This window comes from Notamacropus eugenii, chromosome 5, assembly GCF_028372415.1.
Source record: "Notamacropus eugenii isolate mMacEug1 chromosome 5, mMacEug1.pri_v2, whole genome shotgun sequence".
NCBI classification, from domain to species: domain Eukaryota; kingdom Metazoa; phylum Chordata; class Mammalia; order Diprotodontia; family Macropodidae; genus Notamacropus; species Notamacropus eugenii.
Window position 1 is genome coordinate 27,738,467 of NC_092876.1, and position 19,584 is coordinate 27,758,050.

The following is a 19,584-nucleotide window of genomic DNA, read 5'->3' on the forward strand; positions in this document are numbered from 1 at the left end:
GGGCCTAGGACAGGGGACATCAGGGGAGAGGCCTAGGACAGGGGAGGTAGGGGCTGGAGGGGCCTAGGACAGGGGACATCAGGGGAGAGGCCTAGGACAGGGGAGGTCGGGGCTGGAGGGGCCTAGGACAGGGGAGGTCTGGGCTGGAGTGGTCTAGGACAGGGGAGGTCGGGGCTGGAGGGGCCTAGGACAGGGGAGGTCTGGGCTGGAGGGGCCTAGGACAGGGGAGGTCGGGGCTGGAGGGGGCCTAGGACAGGGGAGGTCGGGGCTGGAGGGGCCTAGGACAGGGGAGGTCTGGGCTGGAGGGGTCTAGGACAGGGGAGGTCGGGGCTGGAGGGGCCTAGGACAGGGGACATCAGGGGAGAGGCCTAGGACAGGGGAGGTAGGGGCTGGAGGGGCCTAGGACAGGGGGACATCAGGGGAGGGGCCTAGAAGAGGGGATGTCAGAAGTGTCAAGCATTCAGGGATAGGGATTAGGGATAGGGACTGGACCTGTGAATTCATTATTGTCAGAAGCTCCCAGTCACCTTCCTCAATGCAATTTGTAGTATGAGTAAATCAATCAGTGAAAAAGCCTTTGTTAGACACTTACTATGTGCCAAGTGGTAGCCCTGGAGAAGCTCACCTTCTAATGGAGAAGCCAGCCCCCAAAGAGGAGCGGTGGCCAGAGAGGGACACTGGCCCAGAAAGGTACTAGAATGGTAAGTGGGGAGGTAGGGGAGTAGATTGATCCATTCCATTCAGGAACAGTGCTAGAGCTCATTTGATCATGGTTTGTTTTTCCAAAACTGGAGGAAATGGGTGGAAAAAGATAGAAGGAAAGAGCAGTGAGGGCCCCCTAGGATGGAAATTTCTCTAGGACAGGAAAAGAATTTTTGAAAAGGGCATGTGTCAGAGCTGGGCCTTGAACCCGGATCTTCCTGGCTCTGAGGCCAGCACAGTGCAGAGAACATTGACTGTGGAGCCAGACACCTGGATTCAAATCTCTGCCTTTGATCTGTGTGACTGGGGGCAAGTCACTTAATGTCTCAGGGTCTCGGTTTTCTCATTTGTAAAAGGAGTTAAACTAGATGGTCTCTGGGGTCTCTTCCAGCTCTTATTAGGAACATTAGATCACAGACTTTTCAGGCTCAGAGTAAACTTAGCACATAAAAGGCCAGAGTGAGGAAGGAATTTCAGACAGAGAACCTCAGGTGCCTGATGAAGCCTCCCTTCACCACCCAGCCAGGCAGCTTGGAGCCCCAGCTGTGCCCCACTGGCCAGGGTACGCTCTTAGAGGTTGCTGCTTGTCTCTGCCACTGAACCGTCAGCTCCTCACAGCAGGGACTGGTGTTTGCAGCACACAGGAAGCACAGAATGAATGCTGCTTGACTGGATTCTAGAATTCTAGATTCCATCTCTGGGCTTCCCTTCCCTGGTCCCAGGAGAAGCCTGCCAGCCCTGCATCCTTTCAGCTCCTTCTTTGTTACGTCTTCTTTGGCACCTGAAAAATCCTTTACTCATTGCCAAGTCCAATTCCTTGAGGGCATTCCTGATGCTGGGATCTATGGAGGGAGAACTACGTGGACCAGTGGGAAAAGATCTGGGTGGATCAGTTGGGGGGATTTCTGGAGGGGCTAGTGGGGGAGATAATGGGAGATGTTCAATAGTAACGAGGGCTGAAGGATAACTTTAATTAGAAAGTATTTTTATTTTTCTATTTAATTACAAACAGAGACCAGACAAGACTTGAGGCACTTGGTTTGGGGGGAGAAAGTGGAGGTTACTATGCCCCAACCCCCAAGGCTGCTGGTGGGAAGGAGAGCAGAGGACAGCATGAATCAGAGTTCACTTGAGACTGGTGCTGCGAGCATTGGGTGAGGGAACCTTATGTTTTCTGGGATCGTGGGGGGCTGGCTGGTGTTGGGAGTTTTTGGGGAGGTGTTGGGGTGCAGCTGATTGATCTGGTTCAGCCCTGTCAACTCCATTCTGGTGCTGGTGTTCTGGATATGTGGCTGGAGGCTGAGAAGGATAGTCATAATGGGGACTGGATTCAGGGCACTCCTTCATCTCTCAAAGACAGGATCCAAGCTAATCCCCTCTCCCCTGGGGCCATTAGCAGGACCAAGGGGGAGAATTCCCCCTGTTCCTCATCCTGACATTGGCTCCTCCTGTTATCTGGTCTGGGGTCCTACACTTTGCCACGCTGAGGTTTCACTCTGGGGAACAGCTGAAAAGACAAAGGCCATTGTGAGTCTGGGATGGGTGGGGGGGCTAGACCTAGTAAGCCTTAAGCTCCTCCTCTGCCCCCTTATCCCACCTGCCAAATTTCAATGGAACATCTCATTCTCTACCCTTGCCTGCACAATGAAAACTCCAAGGGGCAGATCCCCCTTTCTCCTCCCCTCACCGTGTAATGGAGCCCCCTCCATTCCTCTACACAACAATGAACCTGTCCCCCAGTGGAACCACTCATCCCCTCCCATGTAATGGAACCGCTCATGTCCACCTGATACCCCCTGGTTGAGTGCTCACCCCAAAGTAGTTTCTGGGCACGTATCCCTCCTGGCCCCGCAGGGCTGCCCACCACCAGTCAGTCTCCTCAGGGCCATCTCGGCGTAGGACAGTTACGGGTTCACCCTCACGGAAGGACAGCTCATCCCCAAACTCGGCACTGTAGTCCCAGAGTGCATAGACTGCCCCTCCATGCAGGTGGCCCATGCTCTGCTCGGCCTCTGAGACACAGGACACAGATAATCAGGCCTAGAAAGTGCCTCATCTATCAGCTGGTCTTTCCCATCACTTTATAGAAGATGAAGCTGAGGCCCAGAGTCACACAAATATTCAGTTTTGGGGTTGGGATTTGAACCAGGTCTTCTGGCTCTAAATCCAGCACTCTTCTCTCTGCACCATGGTCTGGGACATAACCTTACCCTAATAACAGCTTATTTGCTCACTGATGTCAGTGTGCACTAAGGACATAGGTGTGAGATCATCAGATGACAAGTGTGATTCCCCAGGCCCTGTACCACCATGACTGCCCCTGCCTCTCCCCCTGGTCATCTAGCACGCCTCACCTGCCAGGTAGGTGGCACAGTCTGCATAGCCCTCCCGGTAAGGGTCACACTTCTCAATGGCCATGGCCCCATCACTCAGGGTTGTAGCAAAGATGGCAGCCCCATGCTGCACCAAGGCTGTACATATGGCTGTGTCATTGCAAGAGGCTGCGCAATGTAAGGGCGTCCTGGGGTGGGATAGAGATATGACCATGGTAAGGAGGCCAACTGAGGCACCATTGATAACAAAGCACTTCCCCTGCCAGCCCTGAGCCCATCGGTTGAGGGTTCGTCACCGCGTTGTCCTGCACTGGGTATGATATAAAACCCATCCCAGTGGACTGGGGGCCAGGGTAAATTTACCCCTCAGTGCTCTGCGGCTCCCTAGGAGTGATGAGGAGAAGAAGTTATGGGCAGATGACTGGGAGCCAAGTGAATGGAGTTGGGGTTTAGAGATCCCTTGACCAGCCCTCCCACCCTGTCTCACCAGCCATGGCTGTCCGGGGAGTTAACATTGGCACCAGTACCAATGAGGAAGTCTACAATGGCATAGTTGGCACCACAAATGGCATTGTGCAGGGCCGTGATGCCCTCCTCATTGGGCTGGCTGGGATCATTTATCTGAAGGGTAAGGTAGGAGAAACAGGAGTCCAGTCAGCCTTGGGAGAAAACAAAAGGGGCAGAAGAACCATTCCTCCTCCCTTCCAGCCCACTGCCTCTCACCTCCTTCACTGCCTGCTGCACCACATCCAGCTCCCCAGTGAGTGCTGCATCCAACAGTAATACCAAGGGGTTAAGGCGGGCCCGGCGGGCCTTGCGGGGGGAACCCCCCTTACGAAGTACTGAACGCATTTCCTGGGATGAGAGAGAACGCTGCATCAAAAAGGAACTGGCTTCCCCCTCCTCTCGCTCCACTGTGACAAATCCCCTCCCTTACCCCTTTCAGGTGCCAAAGAGGACAATGGACAGGTACGGGTAAGTAGGCAAAACCTCAGCAAGAGGACAAAAGTAGGGAAGACCAGAGAGAAGGCCTACCTAGGAGTTGGGAGCATGAGTATTGTGGCCTAGAAACAGAACCCTGGATTTTATCCCTAGCTCTGCCCCTTGACTCACTGTGTGACTTTCCCCTCTCTGGGCCACAGTTTCCCTATCTGTAAAACAAGAGGGGGAAGACAAGTAGGCATTTCTAAGGGCCCTTCTAGCTCTGAGAATCCTAAGATTCCAGGATCCTATAGTTCTAAAGTTCAACAGTGGTTACAATATTCTCCATTTATATAATGGTTCAAAGTTCTAGGATTCCAAGATTCTAGGATGGTCCCAAGAGCCTTAGATGATTCCAAGAATCCATGGTTGTAAAGAGTTAGGGTACCAAAATTCCATGGTGATTTCAAGATTCCATGACTCCTAGATTCAGTGATGGTTCTAAGATTATATAGTATCAAGATCTTATGTTTCCAAAAGTCTCAGATGAGTCTAAGGTTCTATGATGGTTCCCAAAGTCTATCCTGATTCCTAAATTATTTCAGGATAATTCAAAGATGATATAATTCTAAGTTCTATGATGGTTCTAAAAGTCTCTGTTGGCTTGAAGAATCTATGGTTCAGGATTCTATGATTCTAGACACCATGTCCAAAGATTCTATGTTCTGTATTCTATACAACATGATAGTTCTGAGTCCATGGCAGCTGTAATATTCATTGGTTCTAGATTCTAATGGTCTAGTGCTAAGATTCTATGATGACTCTAAGAATCTCTGATGGCTTTAAACTTGTAGTTCTAGATTTTATCAGCTTTTAAAAATCCCATCCTCATTCTAACAAGTTACTGAATTTAGGGTTCTATGGTTCTAGATCCTATGGTAACTCTAAGATTCTGAAAGTGTCTCATGCATCTGAGATTCTTCAGTTCTAGACACTATGGAAGCTTTATAGTTCTTGTATCCTATGCTAACTCTAAGATGTAATAGTTCTAGAATCTCTTATGCTTCTAAAATGCTATTATGGTTCTAAGAATCTACTGGATCTGGGAGTCTATGGTTCTAGATTCTGGGATGAGTCTTTGATAGTTCTCCAATTCTATGGTTTTAGATTTTGTGTTAGTTCTAAGATTCTATAATTATTCTAAGAATATGTTAGCTTTCTGAATCTATGGTTCAAGATTCTATGGTTCTAGACACTATGGTAATGCTAAGGTTCTATGGTAGTTCTAAGAATCCATTATGGCCATACAATTCATTGGTTCTATATTCTGTTGTTTTGGTAGAACTAAGATTCAATGATGATTCTAAGCATCATGAAGGCTCTAAGATTCTATGGTTCTAGATTCTAGCATTCTTTTAAAATTCTATTATGATTCTAAGAATCTACTTGACTTAGAATTCTGTGGTTCTAGATTCCATCTAGAGTTCTAAAGTCCTATCATGATTCTAAGAGTCTCTGCTTCTGGATGCTATGGAAATCCTATGGTTCTATGATTCTCATATTCAAAGCTCTAAGATTCTGTGGTTTTAGATTCCATGGGAGTTGCATAACTATAGTTTTGTTAGGAGAGCCCAGAGAGCAGAGGATTGACCTGGGGGATGGAGGAAAGAAGTGGGGCAGATAGCCTGATTACTCACTGTGCTCTGAGGTGGTGGTGGGTCAGGCAGGCTAGGGGCTAGTGTGGGAGCTGGGGGGGCTGGGGCAGGGGGCCCTGCCCTAGCATCAGAGCCCTCAGTAATGGGAGGCAGCTCAGGTTCAGGCCCACCAGGGCCACCACCACCATCACGGGGAGGGCCGCCACCTCCGCTGCCCCCATGCCGATGGAAGAGGCGGTTGATAATTTGCTGGTACTGCTTCTTGTGCGTAGGGGGCAGGGCTGGGCCAGGGCTCTGTTCCATCGAGCCTCGGCGTTTCAGGGGCCGTGGAATCTCTGCCAGCACCCGGGCCACTTCCTCCAGCTCCGGCACTGTCTGGGCTTCCGGGGGGAGTGCGGGTTGTAGTCGCGTGGGGCTCAGGGGCCGAGGCACAGCTCCTTCCTCAGTCTCCACAACCTCTAGTGTTGGGGCCAGCAGCCCCTCCAGCTCCGGCTCTGGTTCCGGCTCTTCAGGAGGTTTTGGGGGACCTAAGAAGAGAGCAGAAACCACCAAGCATGACACAGGGACTCCCTCCTCAAAATATCCCATTCTCTCGTTCATTCCCAGTTTGAACATTCAACAATCCTGACTTTATAAAGCTAATATCCCATAGGCCTGTCATTCCACAAGTCTCTTCTGTCCCTCCTCCCCTGTCCTCCCTCCTAATGCTGAGCCTGACTTTCCCTGAAATCTTGGAGTCTGTGCCCTAACCAGGGACCCCTCAATGCCCATCCCTCCCCACCTCTGAGTTTTTAAGGCACTCTTGAATTTGAAGCTTGAGAAACGGGCATTATGGAGAACCTGGAAAAACTTCCTGGTGATGACGAGTGTGCTACAAAGGGACTGGGAAATGAGACACAATTTCATTTCCCATGAAAGAGGGGACAGGAAGTGACTCTGGCTCAGACACTTGACAGAGATGACCTCCTCCACCCAGAACTTTAACCTGGAGTTGGAGGCCGGTTCAATGTCATTCCCTGCCCACCCTCTGGGGACCCCAATTTTGTCCTCACCTTCACCTCCTGGAGGTCGGGCAGGTGGTACAAGCTGAGTGGCTGGAGGCTGGGCTGGGTTCTGTGGGGCTGGACCCGGACTTTGAGGGGCTGGACCTGGGGCTGGGACTTGGGGGGTCAACTTGGGTAGGGGAGCCCGTGTGATAATAGGTGAGCCCAGGGGCCCTGCCTTGGCTGCCCCATGCTCCCAGAAGGCATTCTGCAACTTGAATATCATGGAGAGGGGGATAGGGCGCTGGCGGGGGGCCCCCCGGGCCTGCGGGCTGGTTGGTGGCATGGCGATACGGCTGGCTGGCTGCCAGTTTCGAGGAAGGGTGCCAGGGACCCCTGGGCCCAAGGAGCGACGATATCCCCCAACCTCTGTCCGCCGGTCACTGGCCAATGGAGAAACTTTGTAATTCCGGGGCAGAGTGGAACTGGTAAGGCCGTCCTGAAGGGGGTGGGGGGCAGGGTAGAGACAAGGAGATGACTTTCTACTACTCACTCTCCATTCTTCTCTCTGGGCCTCAGTTTCCTCATTTGTACAGTGATGAGGGTTGAGCATCAAGCTCCCTAAGGACCCTTCTAGCCCCAGTGTGTTTGTATCCTAGGCTTGTCATGTACAGGAAGCCCTGGCCTAGAAACCCTGCCCCCAGCCTCACCCCCTCACCTTGCCTGGACCACCCAGGCCATCTAAGCTGCTCTCCCGCCAGGGTAGCAGCTGCAAGGAAGGGGAGGATGGACGAAGGCCTCCAAAAACGTCCAGACCTGTGGTGGGGAGGAAAGATTAGGGACTGAACAGAGGAAGGGGGCCTCCACCACCACATTCCCTTCCCCAGGCTAGCTCACGGTCATAGCTGGAGGACTGGGATGATGACTTCTTCTCATAGGCCACATCCAAGTCTGACTCATTCCAGCTCTTAGGGGGACGCCGGCGCAGCGTCAGATCATCTGCAAGGGACAGGGAGAGTTTGATCCACATCCCACAAGCTTCCATCCCTTCTTCTGCAGAGATCACTCTACATCCCCCACTTCTCTAGGGCCATCACCGTTCAAAGGCACCCATATCTACCTCTACATCCCCTTCCCAATCCTTCTATCTGCCCCTTTCCATCTCTCACCTTGTGCCCGAAGTGGTGCAAAGGCACTGCCCCCGGCACCTGGGGGTGGACTCCCAAAGAGGGTGGAGCCCTCATAAGTGGCAGAAAGGCTGGAGCGGGGCGAAGGTCCTCGGTGCTCAGGGAAGAAAGCATGAGGGCCATCACCCCGAGGAGAGCCAGCCCGTCCACCCACTAGGAAGTCATATTGTGGTGGGGGGCCTGTGGGGCGGAGGGGGCCAGAGCCAGGCCTAGGGGATGGAGCCCGGCCCAGTGAGCTGACCACAGCCTCATAGGTCAGAGTTTTGGGCCGCGGGGAGGGGGCCCGTTCCAGCGGTGAGTATGACTCTGAAGATAGGTAGAGTGGAGTGCGGGGAGAGGATGGGCGCCCTTTGGGTGACAGGGGACTGTATGGGAGCAAGGTAGGGGAGTTTTCTGAGCGAGTATAGGTGGCATCCCCACTGTCTGTCACCTTCCGGGGTGAAGAAGTACGGCTAAAATGGTCAGGAGTGGGACTGGAGCTGTATCTGGTCAGCTGGAGAGAAGGAAGGAGGAGAAATGCCCATTCAGTGGTAGGGAATATGAGGGGGCTTAGGGGGAAGGGACCCAGAAGCTTAGAGAGAAGGGACCCAGGGGCTGAGAGGGAAGACACCCAGGGGCTCAGGACCCAGGGACTAAGGGGGAAGGGACCCAGGAGCTCAGAAAGAAGGAACCCAGGGGCTGAGGGGGAAGAGACCCAGGAGCTCAGAGAGAAGAAACCCAGGAGCTGAGGGGGAAGAGACCCAGAGAGAAGGGACCCACAGGCTCAGGGGCTCAGGACCCAAGGGCTCAGCAGGAAGGGACCCAGGGGCTCAGGACTCAGGGGCTGGGGGGGGAAAGGACCTTGGGGCTCAGGACTCAGGGGCTGAGGGGGAAGGCAGACCCAGGGAAAGAAAACTATGGGGCTAAGGGAAGGATATATTCTACAATATATTATTAAATGAATGTTTACTGAAGATCCAGAAAAGGAAGCAGTGATCAAAAAAGTCTGCCTGGCTTCATCAAGCATAGGTCATGCCAGATGAAGTTTTTTTAAATACAGCATTACTGGACTAGTGGATTGGAAGGTGGGGAGAGGGATACTCTAAATATAAATGGAGCTAGCATCTGACAGCCTCTCATGCTATTCTTGTGGAACAGATAGAGGCTAGAATCGCACCATGCTGGGGCAGGGGTGGGAGCCAGTTTACTGGCCAGCCTCTAAAAGGAGTCATTCACAACAACTCAGAAGGAAGGAGGTTTCCGGTGGAGTGTCCCATCGTGTTTCACACGCCAATGACTTGAAGAAAGGCAAAGATGGAATGTTTGTCAAATTTACAGATATCAAAAAGTTGGAAGCCCTGGCTGGTATGTTGGACAACGATCTGACTCCAGCAATGGGCTGGATCTAATAAGGATCCAGATAAATGTGAAATCTGGACATTGGGTAATGAAAAATATGACAAGTACGAGACAGGGGAGGCTTGAAACAGAACAATGGAGAGATAGATAAACGGGTACAGAGACAGATTGAGTATTTGTTAAACACTTACTAGGGCTAGATATGGTCTTTTAATGGACTTCAAGCCTAATATGGGTCCTGTGACAGCCCCCAAAACTAACGTGACCATAGACTACAGCAGGAAAGGTTATATAATCTCTAAGTCTAGTGAACTGATATTGCTGAACTCTGTCCTGACTGGTGGCATGGTGGATAGAGCACCAGACCTGCGGTCAGAAAAACCAGAGTTCAAATCCAGCCTTAGACACGTCCTACCTGTGTGAGCCTGGGCAAGTCAGTTTGCCTCAGTTTCCTCATCTGTAAAATGAACTGGAGTAGGAAATTACAAACTACCCCAGTATCTTTGCCAAGAAAACCCCAAATGGGCTCATAAAGAGTTGGATATGACTGAAACAAGTCAACAGCAATGTCCCAACTGGACCCCATCTGGAGTACCAGATTCAGCTTCAGCTGTTGTATTTTATGAAGAACAGTGGGTCCCATGGGGTGCAACCTGGAGCGGTTTAGTCTGGAAGGGAAGATTCAGGGTGGGCTTAGGGGACAAAAGAGCTGTGTTCAAACTAAGAGTAATGGGGAGAAATTGCCAGCAGGACAATCTAGGTTTGACGTCAGGGAAAACATCCTCACACTGGCAGCTGGCTCTGATAGCAATGGGCTACCTAGGAAGAAATGAACTCCCTGGCCTTGGAGGTCTCTGCAGGTCCCTCCCTGAAATAAAGCTGATGGAGGAGGGGCCTAGAGGCTCACCCTGGTCGGAATGCTGCCCTGGGGTGGAGGGGTAGAGGGGGCCGGCGAGTCAGACCAAAGAGACTCCAGCTGCTTTGTCAGCTCATCCACCTTGGCAGCAGCTGTGTCCAGCTCCATCTGCTTCAGGTCAATGTGTTTCATGGCCAAGGCTGTGGGGAGAGGAGAGGAGGAGAGGTCAGGAGCGAGCTTCCAGGGAGCCCACTCCCGTCCGGAGCAGCCCTACCCCCACAGGGCCCCTCCCTCACATTGGAAATTCAAGTCCAGAAGGTCCCGAGCAGCGCTCTCGAAGGCCTCGCTGTCCATGGTGCCCAGGCTGGGGGGCGAGCCTGCGGAAAGAAGAAAGGTCACTAAGCCTCGGCTGCCCCACCAGAGCGAGGAAGTAGGATCTCCAAGCGCACCGGGGCGAAGTCTTACAGCACCTTGAGGAAGCAAGATAATGGTAGGGGACGTCCAAGTATATTATCCCCAGCACCACCCCGCGAGCTTCGAGTTATTGTTAGCCTCATTTTATCGAAGAGGAAGTCCGAGTCTCGGAGACGTTCCGTGACTTGCTAACCGTCCCACAGCTGTGCTTTTTAGGGTCACATAATTGGAGCTGGAAGGGGCCTCAGAGGCCAATCCCTTATTTTGCAGACCGACACGAAGCTCAGGGAGGGTGAGTCGCACAAGACTAGTGTCAGAGACAGAATTCGAATCCAGGTCTCTCTTGACCGTAGGTCTAGATCTCTTTCCACTACACGCCAAATCTCTAGGCGTTGAATTGAAGGTGGAAGGGGGAAAGGAAGCTAGATCCCTAAGAACCAAGAGCTAACAGCTCGGGCCTCAAGGAAGAGGGCTCTGGAGAGTCCGAGACTGACTCTAAGCTGCAGAGACCCGGGTCTGGCGGCCCAGTAAAATTCTCATCAGTAAGGGGGAATTCTAAGTGCTAGAGGGGGAGAAGCCTGGCATGACTCTCAGGAGTTAGGGAGTAAGACTCCGGAGGACCTTCAGCAAGAATGTAGGATTTAGGGGTACCGAGATTAAGAGTGCAGGGTGCAAGCATGGAGAGAAGGTGTCCTCCTGGAGAATGCTGGGCGGAGGCAAGGGCTTCACGGCTGGAAATTAGATGGCTAGAAGGAAACCGGTTGGGCCAACACAGCCCCTAAGACCGACCGGTCCCGCCCTCCCTCCAGGGTGGGAGAAGGGCCAGGACAGGAGGTGTTTTCCTTCAGCCCCCGCAGGCGCCTCGGGGCGGAGCCACCACCCCAGCACGTCGGAACCCCGGCCTGGACAGAGAGGGCCCCACCCCGAACGCGGGAGGGAGGGGCGGGGCTCCTGCGGTCAACCTGTACTGATCCTCCCGGCCGACTGGAGGGAGCGTGAGAAAAGACGCTGTGAGGTGTGGGGAAAAGAGCGATCTTCCCCATGCTCGCTGTGTGTGACCGTGGGCAAGTCGTCTCCCTTCTCTGAGTCCGGATTTTCCTTTTTAGCTAAATGGGGCGGGGGGGGGGGGGGGGGGAGGAGGGGGGACTGGGCCTCTGATCTCTTCTAGCTTTGGCATTCTGCCATCTGTTTGAAGAATCAGAGCTCTTCTAAATTTGATTATGTTTTATAGTTTCCAATTCCAAGCTTCCAGGATTCTCCTTTCAGCCCCGACTGTTTGGGGCAGACTGTAAAGGTAGGAGGGAGAAGAGAACCCCGGAACCCTAACACCTGGCTCCAGCTGGTGCAGGAGACCTAAAAGTGGCCAACTGCAGCTTCATACCTTCTTCTGACAGTGCTTGGGGGCTAGAAAAGGGGAGAATAGGCCTCTGCTCCTACACACACCACATCCGGGGCGAATGGAGGAGGGAGGCACCGTGGGCTTGGAGGGGAATGGGATACAGCCAGCCTCCCACCCTCCCGCCCAGCCAGTGAGCTCAGGCCTCTGGTATGTATCAGGCCAGTCACAGCAAGTCTTCTTCCTCCCCCAGGGAAGAGCAGGTGAGGCACCCAGCCAGGTCCTGTCTTCCCCAGATTGCACCCTAACACCTTCTCTGCCAGATCAGACACAGCTCACTCCCTAAAGTTTCCCCAGAGCCACACTGATTAGTCTTGCTGTAGAAGACTGTGACGAAAAGGGTAGGGGGAAGGCGCTCTCAAGCTAACTCCCCTCTGGGAGGGAGGGGCTCCATTTTGTACTGTCGTTGGTCATCCAGAGAAACATCCTCCTTTCCCCTCCCCTCCCTACAAAGCCTTGAGCCAAGGGGCAGGAAACCTCCATTTTAGCCCTGGCTCTACCCCAAACTCATTGCATGACCTTGAGAAAGACCCTTTCCCTCTATAAGCCTGAGTTCCTTTCTCTGTGAAAGAAGGAGGTCTCGAAGGTCCTTCGAGTATCAATAGTCTACGTTCTAAGTTCCCTCTTAGCTCTAAGATTTTATGTGTTACCATTCTGTGATTCACCATTACTTCCTGCTGGAACATGTTCTAACATCCTATGTTCTGATCTCCCTTTCAGTTGGGACATGTTCTATCCTCCTGTGTTTAGACTCCCACCTGGGAAACGTTCTAATTCCTTTCCAGCTAGGACATGTTCTAGTATCTTGTATTCTAAACTCTATTCCAGATGGGACATGTTCTAACATCCTGGGTTCTAAGCTTCCTTCCAGCTAGGACATGTTCTAATATCCTATGTTCTAAGCTTCCTTCCAGCTGGGACATGGTCTAAATTCAAAGGTCCCTTCCAGCTTGGAGACATTCTAACAATCTGTGACTTAAACTTCCTGATGGGATGGGTTCTAACTCCTTTCCAGCTGGAACATGTTCTAACACGATGTTCTAAGTCCCCTTCCAGTTGGGACATGTTCTAATACTTAGTGTTCTAACCTCCCAGTTGGGAGGTACTAAGCTCCCTTCCAGATGAGAAATGCTCTCACATCCTAAATTCTAAGTTGCCTGCTAGCTTATTCTTATTCTAATGGCCCCTTCAGTTCTAGTATTCCATTTTTGGTGATTCCTTCCAGTTCTGATATTTTGGCTTTAAAAAAAAAATGTTCTCTGGACTGGTCCTTTCCCTAGACCTCCATTCTTTTACCCCCTCCCCAAGATGGAAAGACTGAGAAGAGAATGGTGTGGCTAGAACCAAGTTGTTCTGGCTCACAAGGTGAGAGGGAGAGCTCTACAACCCAATGGGGGAGCCAGAAGGACTAAATTAAAATCAAATTGTTTTGGTTTCATGGAATTGGGAGGGGGCTAGAGAAAGGGGAAACAGACTCTAGAAGAAATGGTCCTACTCTTGAAGAACCCCCAGTATGAGAAATAGAGTCTTGCCTTCCCTCCCCACCAATCTCCAGATCTGAGCCCACAACTACCCAGGTTGGGAGGTGGGGAGGATAGAGATCCCAGTAAACGAAGGATGATTTGCGTCATAATTTTCTCCTCAGGGGTCACAGTTTTCTTCCATCCTAGCCAAGAGACCCAAAGCCCCCCACTTGGCTTAAGTGACCTCCAATCTCCACAATTCATCAAAGTTTCAGTTTAAAGGAAGCCAGAAGCCCAGATTGGCTCCTTCCTAGAGCCACTATGGGGTCCACCATTGGTCCCCACTGGAATGCCACAAGCAGCAGAGCAGGAGGCCCCAATCCTACATAGCTCTGCAAGGACAGAGCATTCCAGAATTAGATGCTGACCTCTTATCTTTTTCTCTGCTGCTGACATAGAAGTTGCGGGGGGGGGGGGGGGGGGGGGGGGGGAAGGGGGAAGGGGGGGGGAGAAGAAGGGGTGTTTGAGAAAGAGATAAATGGCAGATTCTGAAAGTCTGGGCACATGAAGGGTGTCTCCAGGATCAGTTAAGCCTACAGGACCCCAGGACCTAGAACTGGCTACCCCCCCCCCCATACCTATGTTCCTGCCCCCAGGAAAGGCAACAATGAACTGCGTACAAGAGCCATGGATCCTTGGGCAAATCCCATCCCCTCTGAGCCTCAGTCTCCCCCTCTGTAAAATAACAAGATTGTACTAGACGATCTCTAACATCCCTTCCAGCCCTGTCATTCTATGTTCTGCCAGTCTGTGTACCGGCCTGAAACCCCCTGTTTCTAAGTTACAGAACAACTTTTTTTAAACTCTTTATCCTCTTCTGGGTCTCAGTTTCCTAATCTGTAAAATGAGACCTAGGACTAGGAGTCCTCCACTTTCCTTCAAGCCCTAAGTCTTATCCTTAGCTCTGCCATGCCCTGGTACAACTTTCTCCTCCCCTGCCCTCCCTTCGACCAGATTTGGGCGAAGAGAATCGGGAAAAAGGCAGACTGGGGGAAAAGTCTGAGAGTCTTCTTTGAGACTGGGGTGATGAAAGCCTAGCAGTCAGGGACACCCAGAGCTCCCTCCCTTCCCCCATTGGGGTTCTTCTCCCAAAACCTCCTTCTGGCTAGATACGGTCATTTCGTGCCCACCAGGGGGCCCTCGGAATGGTGGGGGAGGACGAGAGGGATGACTTTCTCAGGAGGGTTTGCCCTCCCCTTCCTAAACCCCCCAGCCCCCTCCCTCCATAGGGCCCCTTGCAATCGGGGGAGTGATCTCATCCTAGCCCCCGGCCCAGTCTCCACCAGGTGCCCCAGGCTACTTTCACCGCCCCCCTCCCCGTCCACCCCTCACTGGAGATCCCACGGAGGGATTCCAGGCGTCCGACCCGGTCGACTCACTGCGCCTTCAACCGGGGCTGCCTCTGAGACTCCCGGGCGGATCCGGGCAGGTCCCGGGGCTTCCTGGCGCCGGGGAACAGGTTTTACAGTACAGTGTGACACAGGTTGGAGGGAGAGGGAGGGAAAGAAGGCGGGCGGAGGAGGGGAGAAGTCTGAGGGGGTGGAGATGTAGGGGGGGGCGCCGCGCTGCATCCTGGGACTTGTAGTCCCCTGGGGGGGGTCCACTCTCGGGCCCCCTCCCCCCCCACTTCTAAGCTTCCATTCCCAAACCCCCAGGGCTTTTCCCCACTTTTCCCTCTGCCCTCCAGAGTGATCGGAGTTAGAACCCCAAGGACCCAGGAATCTGGCTGAGCACAGGATTCTTGAATCCATCACCAGCTAGCTGGGCCGCCCCTCTAGGGGAGGGTTCTCGAAACCCTAAATTGGAGGAGACAGTCTCCAGCTCTGCTACTGATTTGGCATGGGACTTAGGAAGGAAGACGCCCTGCACCCCGGACCACAGCTATAAAAGGGGCGGGGGGGGGTGGGCTTTTGGACTAGATCTCCAAGCACGAAACTTCGGGGAATGTCCCAGAAAGACTCGCATCTCCATGACTACAAAGTCCGGGATCCCCCGCGCAGGACGCCCTGGCTCGGGGCACCCTGGGGGTTGTAGTTGGGCTCGAGGTGAGCCAGCCCAGGAATTTTAGAGTTCTCGGAGATGGGAGGGGATGAGGCGGCCGCCCCGTCGGGGCCACCCGCTGGGCGGTGCGGAGGAGGCTGCGGGTGGGTTGGCAATATAGGTCCAGAGACGGGAGGCGGCCGTCCTCGGGGTCACACGGGCAGTCTGGGAGCCCGGAGGCTGACGCACCGCCCAGGAATGCGGCCCCGTCGCCCGACCCGTCGATGTGTCCACCTCCCGAGGTTCCGAAGAGGAAACCCCGGGCGTGGGCGAGAGGTGGGGACAGGGCAGCGTTCTCCCCTCTCGTGGGATCTCGGCTCCAGGTCCGGGCCCCGCCCCACCTCCCGGCCCGCTCCGCCTCCGCCCCGCAGCCTCTCTCGCGGACCCCAGAATCCAGCCCGAGTGTAAGCCCAAGCCCTGTCTGCCCCCCATTTTACAGAGAAGGAAGGGGCCATCGTGCCGAGGGACCCCCTCATCCCGGGCATTCTATGCTGCGGATTCGAATCCCGCCTCTGGACACTTACCGAGTCCCTTCCCCTCTCCTTGGGCCTCAGTTTCCTCGCCCGTAAGATGAGGACTTGGCCGAGAGACCTCTACGGCTCTCACTCCCAGGACCCCGGAACACTGTGTCCCCAACGCCCCCTGCCTGTGCCCCCAGCCTGGCGCCCTGGGATCCCTAGCTGTTCCGGACCGGGACCCCCGACGCCCAGGTTCCTTCCCGGCGGCCTCAGAAGCGCGAGGGATTCCGGACTGAGGGAATTCCGAGAAGTCCGGATGGTGCTTCTCCCCGACTCCCCGCCCAGCCCAGACCCCCGAGCCGGGCGCCCCAAGCCGCGCTCGGGCCCCGACTCCGCCCCCTCGCCTGCTCCTTTAAATGGTCGGAGCCTCCAGCCCTAGCGCCTCCCAACCGGCTCCCGCCGGGTCGGGCCGGCCCAAGAGCGCCCGAGGCAGGGGGGAGGTCTCCGATGGCGCGGGACCCGGGACGCCGGAAACGGGCCTTTTCTGCCCTGACGCACCCCTCGCTTCCGGCGCACATGGGCTTACCCAGCTGGGAGCCACGCCCCCCGGCCCCACGTGAGCTGGCCGCGCGTTCCGGGACCCCGGGCCAAAGCTAGCGGAGGAGTTAGAGCCGCCGGGACCATGGCTGAAGGTGAGCGGGGCGGGGCCGAGAGGGTGGGGCTGGGGTGGGGGGGGTGGTCGTGGGGGCTAGGGGGCGAGAGCACCCTGCTCATCTCCCACCTGCCCCACCCGCCAGCCGTCCGGAGCCCGCTCTGCCCCGACGACTTCTGCCCGGCCACGCTGCCCGCTGAGCCACCCTCGAGCCTCGCCCTGGACGCCCTGCGGAAGCCTGGCACCGAGCTGTGGCTCATCCGGACGCCGGCGGACTTCAGCCCGGCCAGGTGAGAGGGGTGGGCCCGCCACGTGCACGCACACAAACACTCCCGGACGCGCACACGCGCCTTCAGGGCCCGGCGGTGCCGGAGGTCTGGAGCCCCCCTCCCCAGCCCGGGACGCAGCCGTTTCACTCGTGTCCAGCGCTACGTGGCTCAGGGGGGCCTGACCCCAGCCCCAGGGCCCCCTGTCCGGCCTTCCGGGACCTAAGGGCTCCTAAGCTCATTCATTCATTCGGTCAACATGTATTCAGCACCTACTATGTGTTAGGTATGTGCATAGAGTGCTGGGTCTGGAGTGAGGATCATCTTCCTCCTAGGTTCGTGTCTGGCCTCAGTAAACGCTTCCTAGCTGGGTGACCCTGGGCAAGTCACTGCACCCCATTGGGCCCAGCCCCCTTATCCGTAAATGAATTGGAGAAGGAGATGGCAAAGCCTTCCAGTATCCCTGCCAAGACAACCCCATATGGGGGTCACAGAGTCCCACATGACTGAAATGAGTGTGCCAGGCACAGGGCTGAGTGCTGGGATACAAAAAGGCAAAAGGTAGGCCCTGCCTTCAGGGAGTTTACAATCAGAAGCTTCTAGAACCCCAGAATCACATTAGTTTCGAGGATTCTTGCTTCAGTCCTATCCCCCTTGCACTTCTTCAGGTCCCCCCCATACAATCTCTCCCATTCCTCCCTCTACAGCTTCAACGGATGCAAGGTGCCTCTTGTCGGCTTCCAGACCCTGAAAAGCCATCGGAATGAGGCTGGCATCCGTCAGCGCTACCACGTCCTGAGCAACACCAGCAGAGCCAGCCCTGAGACCCTGCTGGCTCCCTCCTCTTCAGCAGCCGGACAGCTGGTTCCAGCCCCAGCTCTGCAGGGCACCCTGAGTATCATAGAAATACCCCGAAGCAAGTCGTCTGGCCAGTGTCTCCATGCCATCCCCACCAGCCCACCCCCTCAGATCCCACCTGGCCTACGGCCCCGATTCCAGGCCTTTGGGGGCCGACAACCTGTGCCCCTGGCTCCAACAGTGGCAGGGGAGGCAGGGGAGGTAGGGGATGTGAAGCATCCCCAGAAAAGGAAGAAGTCTGAATTGGTGTCTCAGAATCCCAGTCCACAGAAGGTTCTGAATGGAGTAGGTGGGCTGAACTCTGCTTCAGGGCAAGGGATGCCGGAGCCCACAGAGCAAGGGCAGATTAAAATAGAGGAAGCAGTGGCAGCCCCATCACCTGGCAGAAAGAAGAGGAAGAAGAAGAAGAAGGAGCTGGAGGGAGAGATGCCAGAGCTGGCAGGAGAGATGCTGGAGCCCACAGAGCAAGGGCAGATCAAAATAGAAGAAATGGTGGCAACCCCATTCTCTGCCAAGAAGAAGAAAAAGAAGGAGCTGGAGGGAGAAGCGCCAGAGCTGGCAGGAGATATGCTGGAGCCCACAGAGCAAGGGCAGATCAAAGTAGAGGAAGCAGTGGCAGCCCCATCACCTGTCAAGAAGAAGAAGAAGAAGAAGAAGAAGAAGAAGGAGCTGGAGGGAGAGTCACTGGAGTCGGCAGGAGAGAGGTCGGAGCCCACAGAGCAAGGGCAGATCAAAGTAGAGGAAGCAGTAGCAACCCCATTCTCTGCCAAGAAGAATAAGAAGAAGAAGAAGGAGCTGGAGGGAGAGGTGCCAGAGCCAGCAGGACAGGTGCCTGAGCTGGAGGGCAGAGCAATGGAGCTACAGCAGGAGGCAGTTCTTTCCCCTACAAAGACAAAGAAGAGGAAGAAGCGACGAGGGCTGGAAGGTGAGGTCCAAATTGACCTTCAAAAGGACAAAAGTGGGAAGAGACAGGAGGTGGGAGGAGAGATGCTGGTGCCTGAGCAGGCTGCTGAACTAGAGGAAGAGGAGGAGGAGATGGTCACTCCAGTTCCTGCCAAGAGGAAGAGAGGACAACCAGGAGGAGAGAGGGTAGAGGAAGCAGAGATGGCCGAGGCCCTAGAGAATGCAGAGCCTTCGCACACCAAGAAGAAGAGGAGGAAGAAGCCAGAGGGAGGGGAGGGGGTGGCCCCGGGGCCCCCCAAGGAGTCCCTGGCAGGGGTCTCTGAGTCAGAGAGCCCAAGCCCCAGCCAGGGGCTGGAAGAGATGAAGAAGCAGCGGCATCAGGAGAAGGTGGGACCAGCAGAGGCCTAAGTGGATGACCCAGCCCTGTGTGTGCCCTCCCTGGGGGCCAGAGGGAAGAGATCCCCCCTCCCCCAAAGGGTCTCCACGACCTTGGAGAGGGCCAGGAGTGCTGGCATCATACCCTTGCCCCAGCCCTGACACACGTAGAGACAAGCTGCTGCTGTCCATGCTTTATTGGCGTCCATCCTGGGACCCTCCCCTCCCAGCAGAGCCCTGGGCTTTCAGGGCACCTTCAGAAAGGGCTGGTGTAGGACTTCAAAGAGCCTCCGGGCCTGGAGAAGGAACACATTGGCCTCTGACATTAAAAGGAAATCTTAGCCCATCTGGGCCACAGCTGTGTATCTTCATTCCCATCCCCTCCCAGGGTCTCCCCAGGTAGGAGATGGGAGCCTATATCTGGGAATTCTGGATTCACACTTAGTTCCACCATTAACTCTCCTCATCCCTGTAAATTGGGGGGGTTCTGGGCTTCTCTGGGTCTAAGAATCTCCCAGGTCATCCCTCCTTTCTCACCTTCTGAGGCCCAAAGCCAGGGCAGAGGGACAGGTCATCCTGAGAGGCGGCTGTGAGCTGCTCCAGAGACTGCAAAGGGGGAGGGAGGGTACATGAAAAGGGGCAGGTTAGGTGGATCAGGGAGTGAGGCTGTGACAGCCATGCTGGCTGACCACCATACCATACCATGCCCCCACTTCCTCCCCTC

General features: G+C 54.7%; 2 protein-coding genes and 1 long non-coding RNA gene across 5 annotated transcripts; 1 reads left to right on the plus strand and 2 right to left on the minus strand.

Annotated features, from left to right (window-relative positions):
• Positions 1 to 1,670: 1,670 nt before the first annotated feature.
• Positions 1,671 to 15,984, minus strand: PPP1R13L (protein phosphatase 1 regulatory subunit 13 like). Of its 3 annotated transcripts, none has more exons than XM_072608026.1 (13): positions 15,873 to 15,984; positions 10,272 to 10,352; positions 10,027 to 10,175; positions 7,764 to 8,274; positions 7,492 to 7,593; positions 7,313 to 7,410; positions 6,664 to 7,093; positions 5,654 to 6,138; positions 3,759 to 3,890; positions 3,523 to 3,656; positions 3,057 to 3,223; positions 2,515 to 2,714; positions 1,671 to 2,209 (listed from the first exon to the last, which is right to left on the minus strand). In XM_072608026.1, exons 2-13 carry the CDS (start codon positions 10,327 to 10,329, stop codon positions 2,171 to 2,173), a joined length of 2,505 nt encoding a protein of 834 aa, XP_072464127.1. In that variant the 5' UTR covers positions 10,330 to 10,352; positions 15,873 to 15,984; the 3' UTR covers positions 1,671 to 2,170. The 3 variants fall into 3 exon arrangements, with proteins under 3 accessions (XP_072464127.1, XP_072464126.1, XP_072464128.1); XM_072608025.1 differs by lacking the exon at positions 15,873 to 15,984 and adding an exon at positions 14,688 to 14,804; XM_072608027.1 differs by lacking the exon at positions 15,873 to 15,984 and adding an exon at positions 13,887 to 13,912.
• A 199-nt stretch (positions 15,985 to 16,183) lies between these two features.
• POLR1G (RNA polymerase I subunit G) lies at positions 16,184 to 19,028 on the plus strand. Its single transcript, XM_072608028.1, has 3 exons — positions 16,184 to 16,498; positions 16,604 to 16,748; positions 17,432 to 19,028. The coding sequence occupies exons 1-3, from the start codon at positions 16,489 to 16,491 to the stop codon at positions 18,891 to 18,893; spliced, it is 1,617 nt and encodes a 538-aa protein (XP_072464129.1). The 5' UTR covers positions 16,184 to 16,488; the 3' UTR covers positions 18,894 to 19,028.
• Positions 19,029 to 19,042: 14 nt separating this feature from the next.
• On the minus strand, positions 19,043 to 19,526 carry LOC140503769 (uncharacterized). Its single transcript, XR_011966867.1, has 2 exons — positions 19,398 to 19,526; positions 19,043 to 19,156 (listed from the first exon to the last, which is right to left on the minus strand). It is a non-coding gene; the product is annotated as an uncharacterized lncRNA (long non-coding RNA).
• Between the last annotated feature and the right edge of the window lie 58 nt (positions 19,527 to 19,584).

Bases quoted from the DNA above. Each gene is read 5' to 3' on its own strand.
- POLR1G (XM_072608028.1), top strand. The intron at 16,749-17,431 runs GTGAGAGGGGTG...CTCCCTCTACAG, and splicing joins GCGGACTTCAGCCCGGCCAG to CTTCAACGGATGCAAGGTGC.
- PPP1R13L (XM_072608026.1), bottom strand. From the start codon at position 10,329: ATGGACAGCGAGGCCTTCGAGAGCGCTGCTCGGGACCTTCTGGACTTG. The intron at 10,176-10,271 runs GTGAGGGAGGGG...CTCTCCCCACAG, and splicing joins TCTGGACTTGAATTTCCAAT to CCTTGGCCATGAAACACATT. The intron at 7,094-7,312 runs GTGAGGGGGTGA...CACCCCCTTCAG, and splicing joins GCCTGGGTGGTCCAGGCAAG to GACGGCCTTACCAGTTCCAC.